Source organism: Apodemus sylvaticus, chromosome 4 (genome assembly GCF_947179515.1).
Source record: "Apodemus sylvaticus chromosome 4, mApoSyl1.1, whole genome shotgun sequence".
In the NCBI taxonomy this organism is placed as follows: domain Eukaryota; kingdom Metazoa; phylum Chordata; class Mammalia; order Rodentia; family Muridae; genus Apodemus; species Apodemus sylvaticus.
The window spans coordinates 127,599,086-127,615,867 of record NC_067475.1 but is presented as its reverse complement, the minus strand read 5'-3'; the positions used below and the strand labels follow the sequence as shown (position 1 = coordinate 127,615,867).

At 46.2% G+C, this 16,782-nt stretch overlaps 1 protein-coding gene across 3 annotated transcripts in view; it reads right to left on the bottom strand.

Moving 5' to 3' along the window:
- Pgrmc2 (progesterone receptor membrane component 2) overlaps positions 1-1,845 on the bottom strand; it is a 29,617-nt gene extending 27,772 nt beyond the window's left edge. For all 3 annotated transcript variants that reach the window (XM_052180575.1, XM_052180576.1, XM_052180574.1), the window contains exon 1: positions 1,421-1,845. In XM_052180575.1, the coding sequence (XP_052036535.1) occupies positions 1,421-1,820 (400 nt within the window). In that variant the 5' untranslated portion in view covers positions 1,821-1,845. The remainder of the gene's footprint in view (positions 1-1,420) is intronic.
- Between the last annotated feature and the right edge of the window lie 14,937 nt (positions 1,846-16,782).

Sequence of the window (16,782 nt, the reverse complement as noted above, 5' to 3'; positions counted from 1 at the left end):
TGTTCTTAAATTAAAAAAAAAGTATTAAACATTGGAGCTGATGTAAATAAGGAGACATTGGTTGTGCTTATATATCCAAAAGGAACACACACACACACACACACACACACAAATCCAACATCAAATGCGTATTTATGTTTCTTACCTCTAATCCAATCAACTAACCAAAACACTCCTAAAATAGCATCCAACTAAGCATAGAAGTCAGAAGCGTAGTCACTGTCAATAAATCACGTGCACTAACAAAATTAAAAGGAAATCTTGCTTAAAAGTTGAATGTATTCCTTCCAGTAATGGGTCACTTTGGTCTCTAGCTTCAGTCTTTTAGCTACACGCACTCTCTCTTCTCCTCCCCCTCCCCTCCGCGTCTTTAAAGTTTAATATTAAGCACTGTTCATAACCAGGCCGCACAATGTTGTTCAATTTTATGGGCTACCAACAGATACCCCGGGTCTGAAGTTTATTTGCATAATCTGAAATATAGATTACCACTATACTGCAAAAGGGCCTCTATGGCAACTACCTTCCAGAGAATTTTCTGAAAGAAAAGTTGTAAAACCTTCAACTTGAACCAGTGCATGGCAGTGGGCGAGAAGTTTGACTCTTCTATGGTCGTGCCCCACCCCACCCCCGGGCGCCCCCCATTCTAAGGGAAAATACAATAATTTATTTCCAATGGATATTTGAATACTTATCTTAACATTAGCAGAGAAAGAAGGAGAGGAGGGAAGGAGGGAGAGACGGAGAGAGTCGGAGACAGACACGCCTGCCTGCCTCCCTGCCTGCCTTCTGGGCAGATGAGCTCCACCCCCTACACCAGGGCCAGTATCTTTGCCAGTCTTACTTATTAAGGTTTACATTCTGGTTCGTCCTCATCTTACATACAGTTGTTAATCTTGGAAAGCATCTTGGAGCCCAAACTGACTTGTTTTAGAAGAAGAATGAAAACGAGTCCGGGGTGGTTCTGAAACCGAGCCCCAGGGCTGGGACTTGAAACTACGTGTCCCTAGCCCTGACTCTAGGCAGACAAGTCCCGGGAAGGGAAAAGTAGGTAAGTGTCAAACAGACACGCCAGAATAAAAAGCAAGCCGTCTTAACACAGGGCCGAAAACTTTGGGTCGCCACTTTAGCCCTCTTGCCCCGACAGAGCCGAGAAATCAAAACGCTCCGAAGAAAGGTTGCAAGCCAACAGGACTAGAGACAACTCTTAACAATTTTGAGAATTTCAGCCCCAGGAAAAGCTGCGAGGAGGCACGGGTTGGGCAGGGCAAGGAACGCCGGGCGCCGGTTTGTGGGGCGCCGCTGAGCCCCCCACGACGCCCGCAGCTGGGGGCGTGCACGGGGCTGCCATCGGGTGCGGGGTCGCGGCGGGGCCAGGGTGTCCCGGCCACCCCCACCCCCGACACCCCTCACTCCTCACCGGGGCCGTAGAACTTGCTGCCTTTGGTCACGTCGAAGACTTTCCCATTGACCGCGAGCAGGATGCGCGGCGTGCGCGCCCCGTCGTACTGGCGCAGCTGCTCCAGGCTGAAGTCCCGCTTCTTCATGCGCGGCAGCGTGGCGGCCGGGCTCTCCTCGCCCGCCCCGGGTCCCGAGCACAGACCACGCCGCCCCCAGCGCACCCACAGCCGGTAGGCCCCCAGCAGCACCAGCGCCACCAGCGCCACGTTCAGCAGCATCTCCCCGCCCGTCGCCAGCAGCGCCGCCACCCAACTGCTCCTCGCCGCCGTCGCTCCCGCGCCACCCGGGCTCCCGTCGCCGCCACGCTCCTCGCCGCTCCCCAGGGTGCTTAGCTTTACGTCCCCATCACCCGCCGCCATCACTGCCCGCCAGCGCCTTCCTCCTCCCGCCCCCTGCCCTCCCCAAGCCCGCAGCCCTGCCCACCAGGCGGCGCTCAGCCAATCACGTGAGGGGCTGGGGCGTGGCAGCGTCGGCTGCTTATTGGCTGTTGGCTGGGTAACGTTGTCTGGCTTTGCTCTCGCAGCTCCAGCTCTGGCTGGCAGCGCGCGCGGGCGATGCCCCGCCCACCTCGCCCCACACTTCCCTGCTCTCGCAGCCCCAACGCTTCAGCCTAGGGAGTGTAAGGGAGGGGCGGGGCTAAAGAAAAATAAAGTGTGTGTGGAGGGGAGGGGGGGTGGGCAGAGCCAGCTGTGCGCATGCGTACTCGCGCGTAGGGGGCGGAACGCCGCCAGCGCGCGTGCGCGAGCCCTGGGACGCCACGCGCTGGACTCTCTTTAGCAACCCCTCCCTGCCGCGCGCGCGCGTGCGCCCAGCATCTGCTTCGCTCCAGGACGGCCAGTTCGCGTCTGTGACGACGCACGGCAGAGGCCGCAATGGGGCTTGTGCTGCGGGGCCGCATGTGAGGATGGGCGGCGGGCGGCGGGCATTAGTCCCAGCTGCGCCGGACGCCCCGGATCCGGGCCCACGCTGCTCTTGGGCAGTGTGCCTAACCGGAGTCGGACGCAAGCTCTCCTGCGCCTTGCACCAGGGCGATGGGCGTGCGCAGATGATGTAGCCTGTGGCTCTCGCTCCATTGCCCTGCTCTGGGGCCTGCGGGAGCCCTGGCTTTCCAGAGTGAATTCCACCCTTCTCGCGCCCGCAGTTAGATTGGCAGGCTTCTGTCGCTCAGCTTGTGAGGAAGGAAGGTGCAACCAGGGAATGGCCATCCTAGTAACTTTGAGCAACCGAGAGTGGGGGACAGGTGTGGAAGAACGGTGGCAGCTTGGGAGTGAGCTACCCAACACAAAGGAGCTGACTCAGGCTTTGGCGTGAGCGGCAGGGAAAAGCAGGGATGGGCTTTTCTGGCTGCTATTAGTTTTTAGATAACTGCCTTTCGTGTCAGTGGATAGGAGAGCACTACCCACTAACGATACTGGCGATCATAGCTGCCCTAGAGAGATTTTAGCACTTGGAGAAAGGAGTGGGGTGGGAAACCATCCATTGTACATAAGACTCTAATCGTGGCTTTAGTGGGGGGGGGGGGGTTGAATTTTTTTGTCCGTAATGGATTATATGTATATTCAGCTGCTGTGGGCCATAAGCTCTCTCTGTCCCAACTTCTTAATTCATAGTTAATACTTAGAAAATGAGCATGGCAGTGTTCCAACTGAAAATGTACTTAGAGACACTGAAATTGAGCTTGTTGTCATGCAATATTGTCCTCTTGTTTTTGAGACTGTCTTATGAGTTCCAGACTGGTTTGAAGTTAATATGTAGATGAGGATGACCATGAACTGATCCTGCCTCTTGCATGCCAGCAAGCACTCATAACCAACTGAGCTGCATTCCCTTGCCCATCATTTTCATTTTTAAAATCACTTAGCATTAAAGTCGGTTCAGCTCCTAAGCAGGTAGAAAAACAGCCTGTAAGCTAGAGTTTGCCAACCCCACTCTTGAGATTGTTTTTCTGAGTCAGAGCTGTTGTCTTTAATTGGGAATTAGTAAGTGACCATATAATCTTTACACTGCAAGAACGGGGGTAAAACCAGATTGGTATAGGCCAACCTCAGTAGTCACCGAAAGGGTTAGAAGCCACTGTTCCTGTGGGACTTGCTAACAGAAAATGGAGATATCAGTAATGGAAAAAAAGATTAATAAACTGGGGTTGGGGAAGAAAGGTATTAGCAATCTCAAGTGTTCAGTTGAAATAATGACAGTAGGAAGAAAGGCTCTCAGAGGCTTCATAGTAGGCCACTCATATCTTCACGTCACTAGCTCGTCCTAAAGCATTAACCTATAGTGAGATTGCCTTTTGTTACATGGCTTTGGGGAGTGCTTGGGAAGACTTACTGGACATGTGACCATGGCTGGCCACCCAGGGCATTATGACATGGGAAACCCCTTCCTTGCTAATGCAGACCTGCCCCCAAGGAGGGTGCTTCCAACTGAGAACTACTGTATTAACTTGGCCAGGCTTACCTCTGGAGCTGAATTATGAGCTATTTAATTTTGCTTCACTTAAGTGGTTTAGAAGAGAACTGAAAAGCCTGTTGCCTCCTACATGGGATGGAGAATGTTGGATAGCCGATGCTGTCTGGTGAAGCAAAAAGTGTTATGCCCTTCCTAAAATAAATGTCTTGACTTCACATATTATAAACCCTACTCACTTGGAGTCCTCTGAGCAGGTTACCCTTAAGGTTAACCCCACTGAAGTAGTCAAAGGAGTTCTCTCTCTCTCTCTCTCTCTCTCTCTCTCTCTCTCTCTCTCTCTCTCTCTCTGCCTTGTCATAGTAATCTTTGAATACCTCGGTAACTTTCCAACTGTTGCTTTCTCAACTCCATTGCTACATGAAGGGACTCATCTGTATTTCAATCTCCTTTAATCAGACATCATTCTCAGGGGCCAGGGGCAGGTAAGTCAGCAATTCAGGCAAGCTGTTTGCATCAGAGATTTCCATAAATCCCTGTATGGCCCCGTGTCTTTTCCTAGATAATCTAATCTTCTTTTAAAGTGATCCTTTTTCTCTCTGTTCTTTTCCTCTGATGACGTGTCCCGCGGCCCCCACTTGATGTGCTCATTACCTGCTCCAAGACTGCACCCCCTACCCCATCCCTGAATGCCCCCTCAAATTCCCATCCGTTCCATATTACTTTCCCTTTCTCTTCCTCCGTCTGAGGCCCATTTAATTTCTTTCTTTTGAGTATCTATGGGTCTCCTCCCTGTCTCACCCATTTTAGCCTTTCTTCTTGGCTGTTATATTTGGGGAAAGATCTCACCATGTGGCCAGAACTTCACTCAGACTCAAGTATGTAGCTAAGGTTGGTCTCCAGCTCTTGATTCTCCTGTCTCATCTTCCCTAGTGCTGGGGTCACATCTTTGTGTCAGATTATTGCACTATTGAAATTCTTTGGCTTCCAAGATTTCTCCTTGTACATTGTTGAGCTTTTTTTCCCTCTCTCTCTCTTTTCTTCTCTGCCCATGACTTTGTTTCCTTAGCACTGCATGTACTTTGATTTACCAGTTATCTCTGGGAGAAGCGCCTCTGCTGCTCTAACTTTTCTCAGGAGATACTAACACTAGCCATACCAGAAATTATTTGTGTCACTTCCAAAGAAAGGCTTGGAACACCTGTGTACCTCACCAGCACTCTCTCCTTTTGCCAGGAGACAATTAAAAAACAAAAAAGCAAAAAAACCCAACCAACCAAACAAACAAAAAACTATTGTCCCATAGCTACCACTTAATTTTAAAGAGCCAGGTGGCTTTTATTTTCCTTCATGGCTTTGAGTTGGCAACTCCTGGGGCATGGTCTAATCTTGCTTTGAGGTTTCTTCACATGGCTTCTCCAGAAGAATAGTCTGCTCAGGGCTTGGAAAGAAAGGGCAAAACCTTCAGGTCTTTCTAAGTCTTACGTTGGAAACAACATATTTCCGTTAGTAGGTGGGTCTAGCTGAATTGTAAAATGAAGGGGAAACAAGTATCAGAGAGGAGGGGGATGTGGCGGTCTCCAATTCTGTTTCAAATGATGGCCAGATTTCCATCATTCAGAGTCCTAGAGTCAGGGTGAGGCAGAAAAGAGCTGCTAGCTAACACATGGCATCATGCGAATGAGAAATACATTTCTGCTGTTTCAACGCACAGATAGTTGAGGTCGTGCTAGTAACTTTGGTGGACTGATCAAAGACTGGTAACAGAAATAGGGCATTGATGTGACAGTCTAAAATACAAGGCGCTGGCATCTGTGGTGTGTTAAACATTACCATGGTTGGATGTTAGGCAGCATCCTGCTTTCATATTTTTACCACGACACTTAATAAAGGTTTCTTAGGGCTGGAGAGATGGCTCAGCGGTTAAGAGCACTGACTGCTCTAACGAAGGTCCTGAGTTCAAATCCCAGCAACCACATGGTGGCTCACAATCATCTGTAATGACATCTGACGTCCTCTTCTGGGGTATCTGAAGACAGCTACAGTGTACTTGCATATAATAAATAAATCTTTTAAAAAAAACACTATTTCTTAAAAATAAGTAAATAAAGGTTTCTTAAATAAATTTGAAAATCTGTTTCTAGGAATTCTTTCCTCTATTTTAGGGAAAACACTACTTTATTGTTGAAGACAATTCCTGACATACAGAAAGGAAAGCTGGTCGTCTACTCCAAGCTTGCCAGGGAATTTCCAGATGTGCGAGCTTGGGACTTGTACACCCCAGCACCCTCCTCTCCTTTCTCTTCCCTCTTGGGAGTCAGATATGTGTATTTCTTTTTCAGCTACCTCATACCTCAAGTTTGATAGGAGGCTGCTCCTCCTGAGGGACATCTCCCTAAACTTGCTGGGATCCCTGTGGGGAGGAAAGCTTCTGAACTGGGAGCTAAGTCCACTTCTAGAGACCAACAAGACCCAATGACTGAACTTTAATTCACAGTGGTCAGAGAGTTCACTGTTGGATGTGATAATTTTGGACTTTAACACAAGCTGATACTGATTGCTTTGAGCTGTAATTTAGAAAAAAGTACTTTGATCTCTAATTTCTCTTGGCAAACTTCATATTGAGAAAGGTATAAAGTCAAATTGGGTACAAATTTTGACAGTTACCCAAGTTTGGGGATTTTTTTTCTAGAATGATTATTATGGACAAGCTAGAAGGACACAGTTTGAGATGGCAATAGAGCAGGTCATGAACTAAGCTTTGGGCACAGCTGATTGAGGTATTGTTCTGACCCATTCAGGCCTCCCAAGTGTGTGCATCTGGGGGTGGGGAACGGCGTGATATGTCATTGACACCAAAAGCTCCTACAAAAAAGCCAAGTGAGTATTATAGAAGCAGAAACAGGGCTATCCCAATAGTCAGAAGACTGCTGACTTCTCCAAGAAGCCATAATTCAAATAGATCTCTCAATGATTAAACTAGAAGGCGTAATGGTCACTTTTTTTGCGGGGGGGGGGGGGGGTCGAGACAGGGTTTCTCTGTGTAGCCCTGGCTGTCCTGGAACTCACTTTGTAGACCAGGCTGGCCTTGAACTCAGAAATCTGCCTGCCTCTGCCTCCCAAATGCTGGAATTAAAGGTGTGCGCCACCACTGCCGGGTCTCTTTTTTTTTTTTAATGATCACTTTTTTATATATTGCCTAAAATAATATTTTAAAGACAGGTCTTATAACCCAGGCTCTGGTTGAATTTACAGTCTCCCTGGCCTTGATTTTTTATATATACTGGGATTTCAGGCTGTACACCACCATGCCTGGCTCTCTTAAGTACATTTTAAATTGATATATGAAATTAGTTCTAAGTCTATTTTAAAGAAATAATTAATGTAAACATGAATACTTTACAATTAAAGACAGTTATGAAGCCAGGCCTGCCACCACTGTAATCTTAGCATGTGGGAAATAGAGGCAGGAAGAGTATGAACTCCCTTCAGGGAGTTGAAGACCTGCTTGGGTCACATGAGGCTCTGTCTCAAAAAACAACCCCAAGGAGAAGGTTCTTGCATTAAATCCTTTTCTGTAGTTGTGTTAATGCAGCATGACCAAGGCTGCTCTTAGAAGGAGGGTTTATTTGGGGCTTACAGTTTCCCTCAAGGACAGGGGTCCATTAACTCATGACCTGGAGCATGGTAGCAGCCAGGCAGCAGGCAAGCAGGCAGACAGGCAGGCAGGCAGGCAGGCAGGGAGAGAGGCAGGGAGGCAGGCAGGCAGGCAGGGAGGGAGGCAGGCAGGCAGGCAGGGAGGCAGGGAGGCAGGCAGGCGGGCAGGCAGACAGGCAGGCAGGCAGGCAGGGAGGCAGGGAGGCAGGGAGGCAAGCAGGCAGGCAGGCAGGCAGGCAGGGAGGGAGGTAGGCAGGCAGGCAGGGAGGGAGGGAGGCAGGCAGGCAGGGAGGGAGGGAGGCAGGCAGGGAGGGAGGGAGGCAGGCAGGCAGGCAGGCAGGGAGGGAGGCAGGCAGGCAGGCAAGCAGGCAGGGAGGGAGGCAGGCAGGCAGGGAGGGAGGGAGGCAGGCAGGCAGGCAGGCAGGCAGGCAGGCACGCAGGGTGCTGGAGCAGCAACTGATGGTTCACTTTGTGATCCACAAACAGGAACCACAGAATACGCTAGAAATGGTAGAAGGTGTTGGAAACTTCAAAGCCTACCCTGGTGGCAAATGGCTACCAGGGCTGCACATCCTAACCTTTATTCTGAAAACCAAGTAATCAAACATGAGCCTATGACAGCCTTTCTCAGACAAACCACCACAGGCACTTAAAACTGCACTTGATAAAATATAAACCCCATAGAAATTTAACACCATTGTCATTGTCATAGAAATTGTCTTTTTGAATTTTTATTTTGATTTCCCCAAAGTTTTTCCCAGCGTCAATGTATTTTGTTTAGCATTTTTCACAATAAAATATTTTTTAATTTAAAAGTTATAATTTTTAAAGTGTCCTTTAACTGTAAGTTCTAAATATCAAGCATTTCCTTTTGATTGAGTCATCATTACAGTTATTAGTAGCCTACGATAGATCATACTTCTATTGTACATTTTTGCAAATAATTACCAAAGAGAATTTTATTGGAAATTTGTTTTTCAGGGATTAAAGTTCTCATCACCCCAATTCAGGTATTTATAGATAAATATAATTTTGTTTTGTTTTCTGTTTTTAAGACAGAGTTTGTCTGTGGCTCCCTGGATGTCCTGGAACTCACTCTGTAGACTAGACTGGCCTTGTACTCAAAGCCTGTCTCTGCCTCCTGAATGACAGGATTACAGGTGCAGGCCACCACTGTCCAGCTGAAAAATATAATTTTTTCTAGAATATAAAATAGAGAACTGTACTGATGGCCAATGCAGGACTTCAAATGTGAACAAATCATTCTTATTAAATGTACTAGTTACAATCAAAAACTCATGACATAAATGGTAGGGTTGAATAATAAGGTGATAAATTCTTATCCTGGTTATTTTCTGTTGTTCTAATTCTTCCACAACCATCTTGGGGAGAAAAAGATTTATTTGGCTTACACATCCTCATCAGTCCATTACTGAGGGAAGTCAGGGCAGGAACCAAATCATGGAGGACCTTACACCTTCCAGGACTATCTGCCCATGGAAAGTACCACCCATAAAGGGCTGAGTCCTTCCACATCAATCAGCAATGAAGAAAATGCCTACAGGCCATTTTGAGAGAGACATCTCCCCAGTTAAGGTGACTCTAGCTTGTGTCCAGTTAACAGAAACTAAACAACCACAGTGGGTAACAAGTAAAGTTAGATAGCTTTGGGTTAAAAAATAAGTGTAGATTTAATGTATTGGGTAATTATGTTTTGAGACATGGTCTGGCTCTGTAGCCCAGACTGGCTTTGAACTGGTAATCTTCCTGTCTTAGTCTCCCCAGTACTACAGACGTGCCCCACTTTGCCTACCTTCAGTTGTATTTTCTCAGAAGTATTTCTCCAGGTGGTATGCTTTGTAAAGCCTTAAGTTTCGTGCCTTTCTCATTAACACTGATCTACTGAGTTAGAAATGTATGATTATGCTTATAGTCTTTCACATCATAAAGATCATGTATGCTGAGACCAGGGGAGTGAGACTTAGCATTGGAATCTCCCTCAACAGTGAGCATGCACTGCCAGAGGTTAGTAATTCCCAGAATGTTGTTCACAAGTCTTAACATGCTCCAACTCTGAGGTAGGTATGTGGAGCATGACACTGCCTGTGGGTTTGCTATTTGGAAGAAGTAGAGCCCCGCCTCCTTCCACATTTCCTTTTGCTCTTTCATGCACATTTTTGACATCATCAGGAAATAGTAAAGGAAATGGCATTAGACAACATAAGAGTCCTGCCTTCTCCACAGTACATAAGTACTCAAAAGCACTATAGTGCAGACCAGAATTTTCCATTTCATGCACAGTATTTTCCTCTTAATAAAAATCAAGATAAGGTAAGGAAAGCAAAAAATACACATTTACCATGTGTTTCATCATTTGTTTCTTCTAAGCATTCCCTCTTGGAGAACAGCAGTTTGTAAGATTCATGATGTAAAACTTACAAGGTTCAGGAAACTCCTGGAACTTACAAGACTCATACAGCTCCTTCCTGAGTAAACTATTGCTATGAATAGGAGACTCTTACTATCTGAGATGCCTACAAGTTATGTGAGGAGCTCCCAGGATGTAGCTTTTCTTAAATTCTTTCGACATGAAAATATATTCAACACTGCCTTTTGTCTCTTATTTTATATGAATTTCTTAGATTGCTTGTATAGATAATTTATACATATATTTGTGATTTATTTTCAGTGTTATTTGCCAAGGGACTGTTAATCGATACATGTAACACAAAGAGTTAGTTTAGAACAAAGAAAGTCATTCGGTGGCTGTAAACATTTCTCCAAGATTCATTGTGGCCAAGATTCCAAAGAGGTGAATGAATATGAGTTGACGCCAGGAATGGAGAGACAGCTAGTGGTTAAGAGTATTTGCTGCTCTTGCAGAGGATGGTGATCCATTCTCCGTTCTCATGTAGAATAGATCACACTTCCTATAACTCAAGCTCTGGAGTATCCAACCTCCTCCTCTGGCATCCGTGTCCATCTGTACACACATGCAGTCTCCATGCACATAAAATATATGTGAGCTGACTCTAAGGAAGGCAGGCTTAGCACTCAGACTCTTCCTGTACTAAGTTTTCTGGCCGGCTGAGCCACCCTGAAAGAAAATATGGCCATCATATGAAAAAAAATAAAAGGTTATAAAGCAAAATAAAGAAGTGACTTGACAGACTCAGGTGTGCATGGATATCTAATATTTCACTCATTCGTTTGTTTGTTTATTTATTGTTAAAAATAAATTCTTCCTTCACTCACTATATCCTGATTACAGTTTCCCTTCCCTCAATGCCCCCCATTTCTCCTCACTTCCCCCTCTCTTAAAATCCACCTGTTTCTGTCTTTCACTAGAAAAGACTACTAAGAGATTACAACCAAACATGACAAAATAAAATATAACAAGATGAAGCAAAAACTATCATACCAAACTTGGCCCCGGTGACCCAACAGGAGAGTCCCAAGAGCAGCCACAGAGTCAGAGACCCACTTGTTCTCACAATCAGAGATCTAACATTTCAAGGAAGTGGATACTTCCAAAGGGATGGACACAAGTTTGTTTCATAAATACCTAGGTCTTCAGAAAATAAGCATTTTTAAGAGTCAAAAACTCCAAACCAAAACGAAACGAAAAACCCACAAAGCAAACAGCAGACGCTAAGAGCCATAGTTTAAGCCATTAGAACCTTCTTGGACAAATTGGTGCAGACAATTCACATATTGCACGGGCAGAAATTCTGGGTGGCTTTTTCCTGTCATTGTCGCACAGTTTTGGAATTTAATGTCGATTCCCCCCCCCCCCCTGTCTCCTCTAACATCCATCATTACAGTTTGGGATATAGTTTGGCTCTGTATTTCAACATTTGGTCCCTAGCTAGTAGTATCATTTTGGGAGATTGTGGAACTTTTAAAAAATGGTGTGGGACTGAAGGGAAAGTGAGTTCCCTGGGGGGGGGGGAAGAGAGGGGGGACATAACCCGACCTCATTTCCTCTCCCATCTCTATTCCTGATCTGCCAAGTTGTGGACAAGCAGCCTCACACCCCAGCCGACAGGAAAACAAATGACCCGGCCACCACCATACCTACCCCGCCAAGAGGAACTGTATCCCTTCAAATTGTGAGTCAAGATGATTCTTCCCTCTCTTTAGTTGTCTTAGCCAGGTATTGTATCACAGTGATAAGAAAAGCAGCTGCACAGACGTGAAGTCTCAGCGGTCTCCAGGGTGTTATTCAAATCTGACCAGTGAGTTCCGGTCCATTGCTGACGTTCTTATAGAAGAACCCTTTGGCACTTTCCATCTGAACCACGGTTTAGCTGATGAAGGAGTTAGCTAGGATTGAAGGCTGGTTGGGATCTGGAAGAGAGCAGTGGGCGCATGCAGCGGGAGTCGGGGTCTGGAACAAGAGGGCGTAACAGTTTAATAACTAAGAAACTCCGTGATGCTGGAGTAAAGAGATGGAGGTTGTGATTGGGTGGGGCGACAGTTCTCAGATAGTGCTCCTGGACTTCATTCCCATAGAGTGCAAGGGGAGCAGGCTGGGAGCTCTGCCCGGCAGCAGAGGGGAGTCTGAGTTCATCTTTAGGCTGGTCAGATCACAGCCAACACTCCACATTCCTCTCACCTGTGGACTTTCCCTAAATATCTGAGTAATGCCCACACTCCCTCATGCACACAGGGCCTCACCTTTACTAAGCCAAGCTTACTGCCTGCTGCTCTTCAGCAACACTGGAAGCTTGGGACCACGCCCCTGCATCCACCCTATTTCCTTCCAAAATATTATTGGCAAGAACTCTCCACCCCATCTCCAGCCTCTCTTCCCTCCCTCCCTCCCTCCTTCCCTCCTTCTTTCCCTCCCTCCCCCCCCTCTCTTTCTCCTTCCCTCCCTCCCTCTCTCCCTCTCTTCCTCCTTCTCTCCCTCTCTCCCTCTCTCCCTCCTTTCTTCCCTCCCTCCTTCCTACCCTCCCTTCCTCTTTCCTTCCCTCCCCTCCCTCCCCCTTCTCCCTTTCCTCCCTCCCTCAGTCCCCTATTCACCCTCACCTTACTGTGATTATTTGTTGTCCTGGCAGATATTAAACTTCTGGGCTCAGACAACCTTTTTGAGGAGGTGAGCTTACTTACAGCTGGTACCACTGTGCCTGGCTTGGATTAGCCTTTCAAATAACAAAATATAGTGCATGCATTTGTGTGTGTGTGTGTGTGTGTGTGTGTGTGTGTGTGTGTGCGACACATCAGGCAACACAGAATTGTGGAAAGAAACAGTTAAAGCTTGGGCTGGAAAGATGGCTGCGTGGCTGAGAGCACTTCCTGCTTTTGCAGAGGATGCTGGTTTGGTCCTAAGCACCAGCATCAGCCCCTCACAGCTGCTTGTAACTAGAGTTCCAGGGGATGTGATGGCCTCCATTGAACTCCGTGGGTACCCTCCAATACCTTGTGCAATATTAGGTTCTTGCAGGCATGTACCCATAAATTATATATATATAATTTATATACTCACACATATATATAATGTATACACACACACATATCTTAAAGCTTTCTCTTTCTTATTGAGCAGACAGACATACACTATGCTGCTAAAAATATAAATATAGATGCATATATTTTACCGAAACAGAGCCTTGCTATTCAGTTAGAGTTGTGGCGGACACCCCAGCAGAGCACTGTAGACATGGTTTCAGCTCCTCTTGGAAACCAGACGCCATGTTTTATCCAATGCGTGGCTTCCACATGCAGAGGGCACTGTGGTCCCCAGGGGGTAACCAGGGAACTGGGAGGTGGCAAACCTGCCTAGTGATGTGGAAGCAGCAGTGTGACATGGCCTTTGACTCCTGAGACCGAGTGCTGCCTTTGCCTTTTGTTGTCTCCCAAATAATAGTTCTACTTAAAAAAAAAGTGCTTAGTATTTATATGGTTGTCAGAATTTATTCAATCTTTCCCCCATTTATGAATGTTGAGGTTGCTTTTTGCTACTCCATAAATTGCCTTAATAAGCCGTTTTCTGATGAAAAACAAGGTCAGTAGACATTAAAACAAAACAAAAAACAAAAACAAATTTTTATTACACGCGCACGCGTGTGTGTGTGTGTGTGTGTGTGTGTGTGTGTGTGTATGTGTGTATGTGTTGGGAGAACCCATGCTCCAGCCCACATGTGAAGGTCAACAACCTGAGGAAGTTGCTTCCCTTCTTCTACAATATGTTGTCAGGACTAGCAGCTAGTATTGTCATGCTGAGCCCTCTCAGTGACCCCCATCGACATATTTAAAATTTTACTCATTTGTTGTGTTAGGACAGAGGAACTGTAGGAGATTCCTTCTACTGTGGGTTTCAGGGATCTAACTGAGGTCAGCAGGCTCATGCGGCAAGTTCTTTATCCATTAAACCATCCATGTTAGCTTTAATTGTCCACTTGACAACGTCTAGTCTAGAGCCACCTCCAGGAAAACAGTAATGAGGGAATATCTAGATAAGCTTGTCCTGAGGGCACATCTGAGGGGAGCTGTCTTGGTTGCTAATCAATAATGAAGAACCCACTCTTTGTTGTGGGCAGTGCCACTCCCTAGGTCCTTGACTGTAGAGTGCAGACTCTGAACACAGCATTCAAGCAAAGGATGCTCTTGACTGTGCATGTGATGTGACTTGAGTTCCTGCCTTGCCTTCTTGGATGTGATGGACTGTAATTTGGAATTGTAAGCCAAATAAACCTTCCCTTCCCTGTGTTGCAGGATATTTTATCACAGCAACAGAAATGAAACTAAGGCACCAGCTCATCAGGCCAGGACCTGGGCACCTGCTCACAGGCCCAGGCCCAGGACACACCTATTTTTATTAGACATGGCTAGGTCACGGTCTAAGCATGCCATTCTATGCCATTCTTGAGAACGTATTTGGGCGTGAGAGCTAGCAGGACAGTGTGCCTGTTCAGATACTCCTGAACCATCAAAAAGTGTCCTCAGAGCAGGGTCCTTGTCACTCTGGCTTTATGGGAGAGGTTCCTGAGGCTAAGCACTTCTTCAGGATTATCCACTGCTGTAATCAAAGACAGAATCACACCCATCCTGCTCTTTCAGGTTTCCTACATCCTCTTAGCACCAGAGCAGACATTACGTCATTCTCACAGTACTCCCAAGCAGCATGCGTCAGTGTTGTCCCTCTATCATCTCCCTTCTCCCATGATTTTGATATCTGTGTGTGTGTGTGTGTGTGTGTGTGTTTTGTTTTGTTTTGTTTTGTTTTTCTGTTTCCCCATAGGTGACCGGTAAAATCAGTACACATTTTGATTTGTGTCTTTCCTGACTACTGATGAGGTTGAGGCTTCCTGTGTGTGTTTTTGGGATTGTCTGCATTTCCTATTCCATGATTTGCCAGTCTCTTCTGTCAAGTTGTCAAGTTCTTTTGAGGTTTTTCTCCTTGAATCTTTTAGAGTAGCCATGGGGAATTTGAGTTCTTTGTTTCCCCCCTGTCTATGGCGTCTGGAGTTTTGATTTTATTTTAAGCTATGCCACATAGAAATGCTTAATTTGGTGCTAGGGAGTGCGCACACGGCTCAGAGGATAAGAGCACTTGCTGTGTAGACTTGAAGACCCGAGTTTGGATTTCCAGCATTTGTGTAAAAGCCGGGGCACACCTACAACCCCTAGTTTTAGGAATGGAAGGGTGAAGAGGGGAGGACCTTAGTCTTGCTTGCTAGCCAGCTCAGGTGAAACAGAACAGAACAAAACAAAACAAAACAAACGCCCTACAGGTTCAGTAAGAGGCCCTGTCTCAAGACAGCACAAACAATAGAGCAGGACAGGGGGCATGCTTGTCTGGCATCGACACACACCGCACAGTGGCATGCCACGCAGGTGTGCTACACTACACATAGACATGGGGGGTGGGGTTGGAGGAGGGAGAGGGAGAGAGGATCAGAGAGAGGGGAGGGGAATAGGTGGCAACTGCTTAATTTTGATGAGGAAGATGACGATCTTTTCCTGAACTTGAAGCTTCATTAAGGGCTGGAGCAGCTGGCCTGGAGTTTCCTGCAGTGTGCTTAAGAGCCCTGCTAACTTCCATCTGGGGGTTGGGGGGTTGGACCTAACATCTAGTCTCCTGAGGCATCTCTTCTTCCATGGGAGCTGTTAATTACATCCCACTAGACTAAATCAAAGCCTTCCTGGTCTTGGAGCCATTTGTCACTTAATGTGCACTTTCATATGTGCGTCCCCCCTCTCCTGGCTTGAGGGGCATTTCACATGACCCTTGCCTTTTATGGTGGGCTTTCAGAACCGTCTTTAGGCCTGAAGTCTGTGAGGTTTTTGAGACGATTTAGAAAGAGGATATGCCCTGGTACAAGATGTCTGCACACTGATGATAGCTTGGTGATGGGGAGGCCGTGGGTTGGAGGATGAGTGTGATTCTGTCTTTGATTACAGCAGTGGATAATCCTGGAGAGGTGGTTAGAAGCCTCAGGGACCTCTCCCATAAAGCCAGAGTGACAAGGATACTGCTCTGAGGACACCTTTTGATGGTTCAGGAGAAGCTTGTAGGACTGAATTTAGACATACCCTCCTTTCCGGGCACATTTCAAGAATGTTTTTAATGAGGTCAAGCCTTCACAAATTACCTTCGTATCCCTTTTGGCAAAACAAATTCTTTTCATTTGCTGTCAGGCCAGTAAAAGAAGGATAGATACAATGTGTTGGCCATGACTGGTATCCTTTTACAGATTTTACAGAATCTCTGCAATGAATTGCCAAGTTCATTACTGAGATGAGAAACTCTTAGTGGAAATTAAATTTGGGGTCATTTTGTCTTAGCCGTGGCTCAGGACCAAGAAACTAACATGGAGAATGTGTAGTTCCGGGATGGGCTATAGGTCGAATCTAGCCTGTATTTCAGAGGATGTTTCTAAATCTCTGTTTTTAGTTGACAAATAATAATGGTGTGTGTGTGTGTGTATGTGTGTGTGTGTTTTGTGTGTGTGTGTTTTGTGTGTGTGTGTTTTGTGTGTGTGTTTTGTGTGTGTGTTTTGTGTGTGTTTTGTGCGTGTGTGTTGTGTGTGTGTGTATGTACCATATACTTGGTACAATGTGATGAGAAATGCATAGATCATAAAATGAGAATACCAAACCAAGTACTGTATCCACTGCCTCATATACAGTTTTATAGTGAGAATGCTTACAAATCCATTCTTTCGGTAACTTTGAAATACAGTTATAATTGACTAAGGTTAATAATAGATAATATTCATTGTTAAGTACATTTCTTGATTGATACAATAT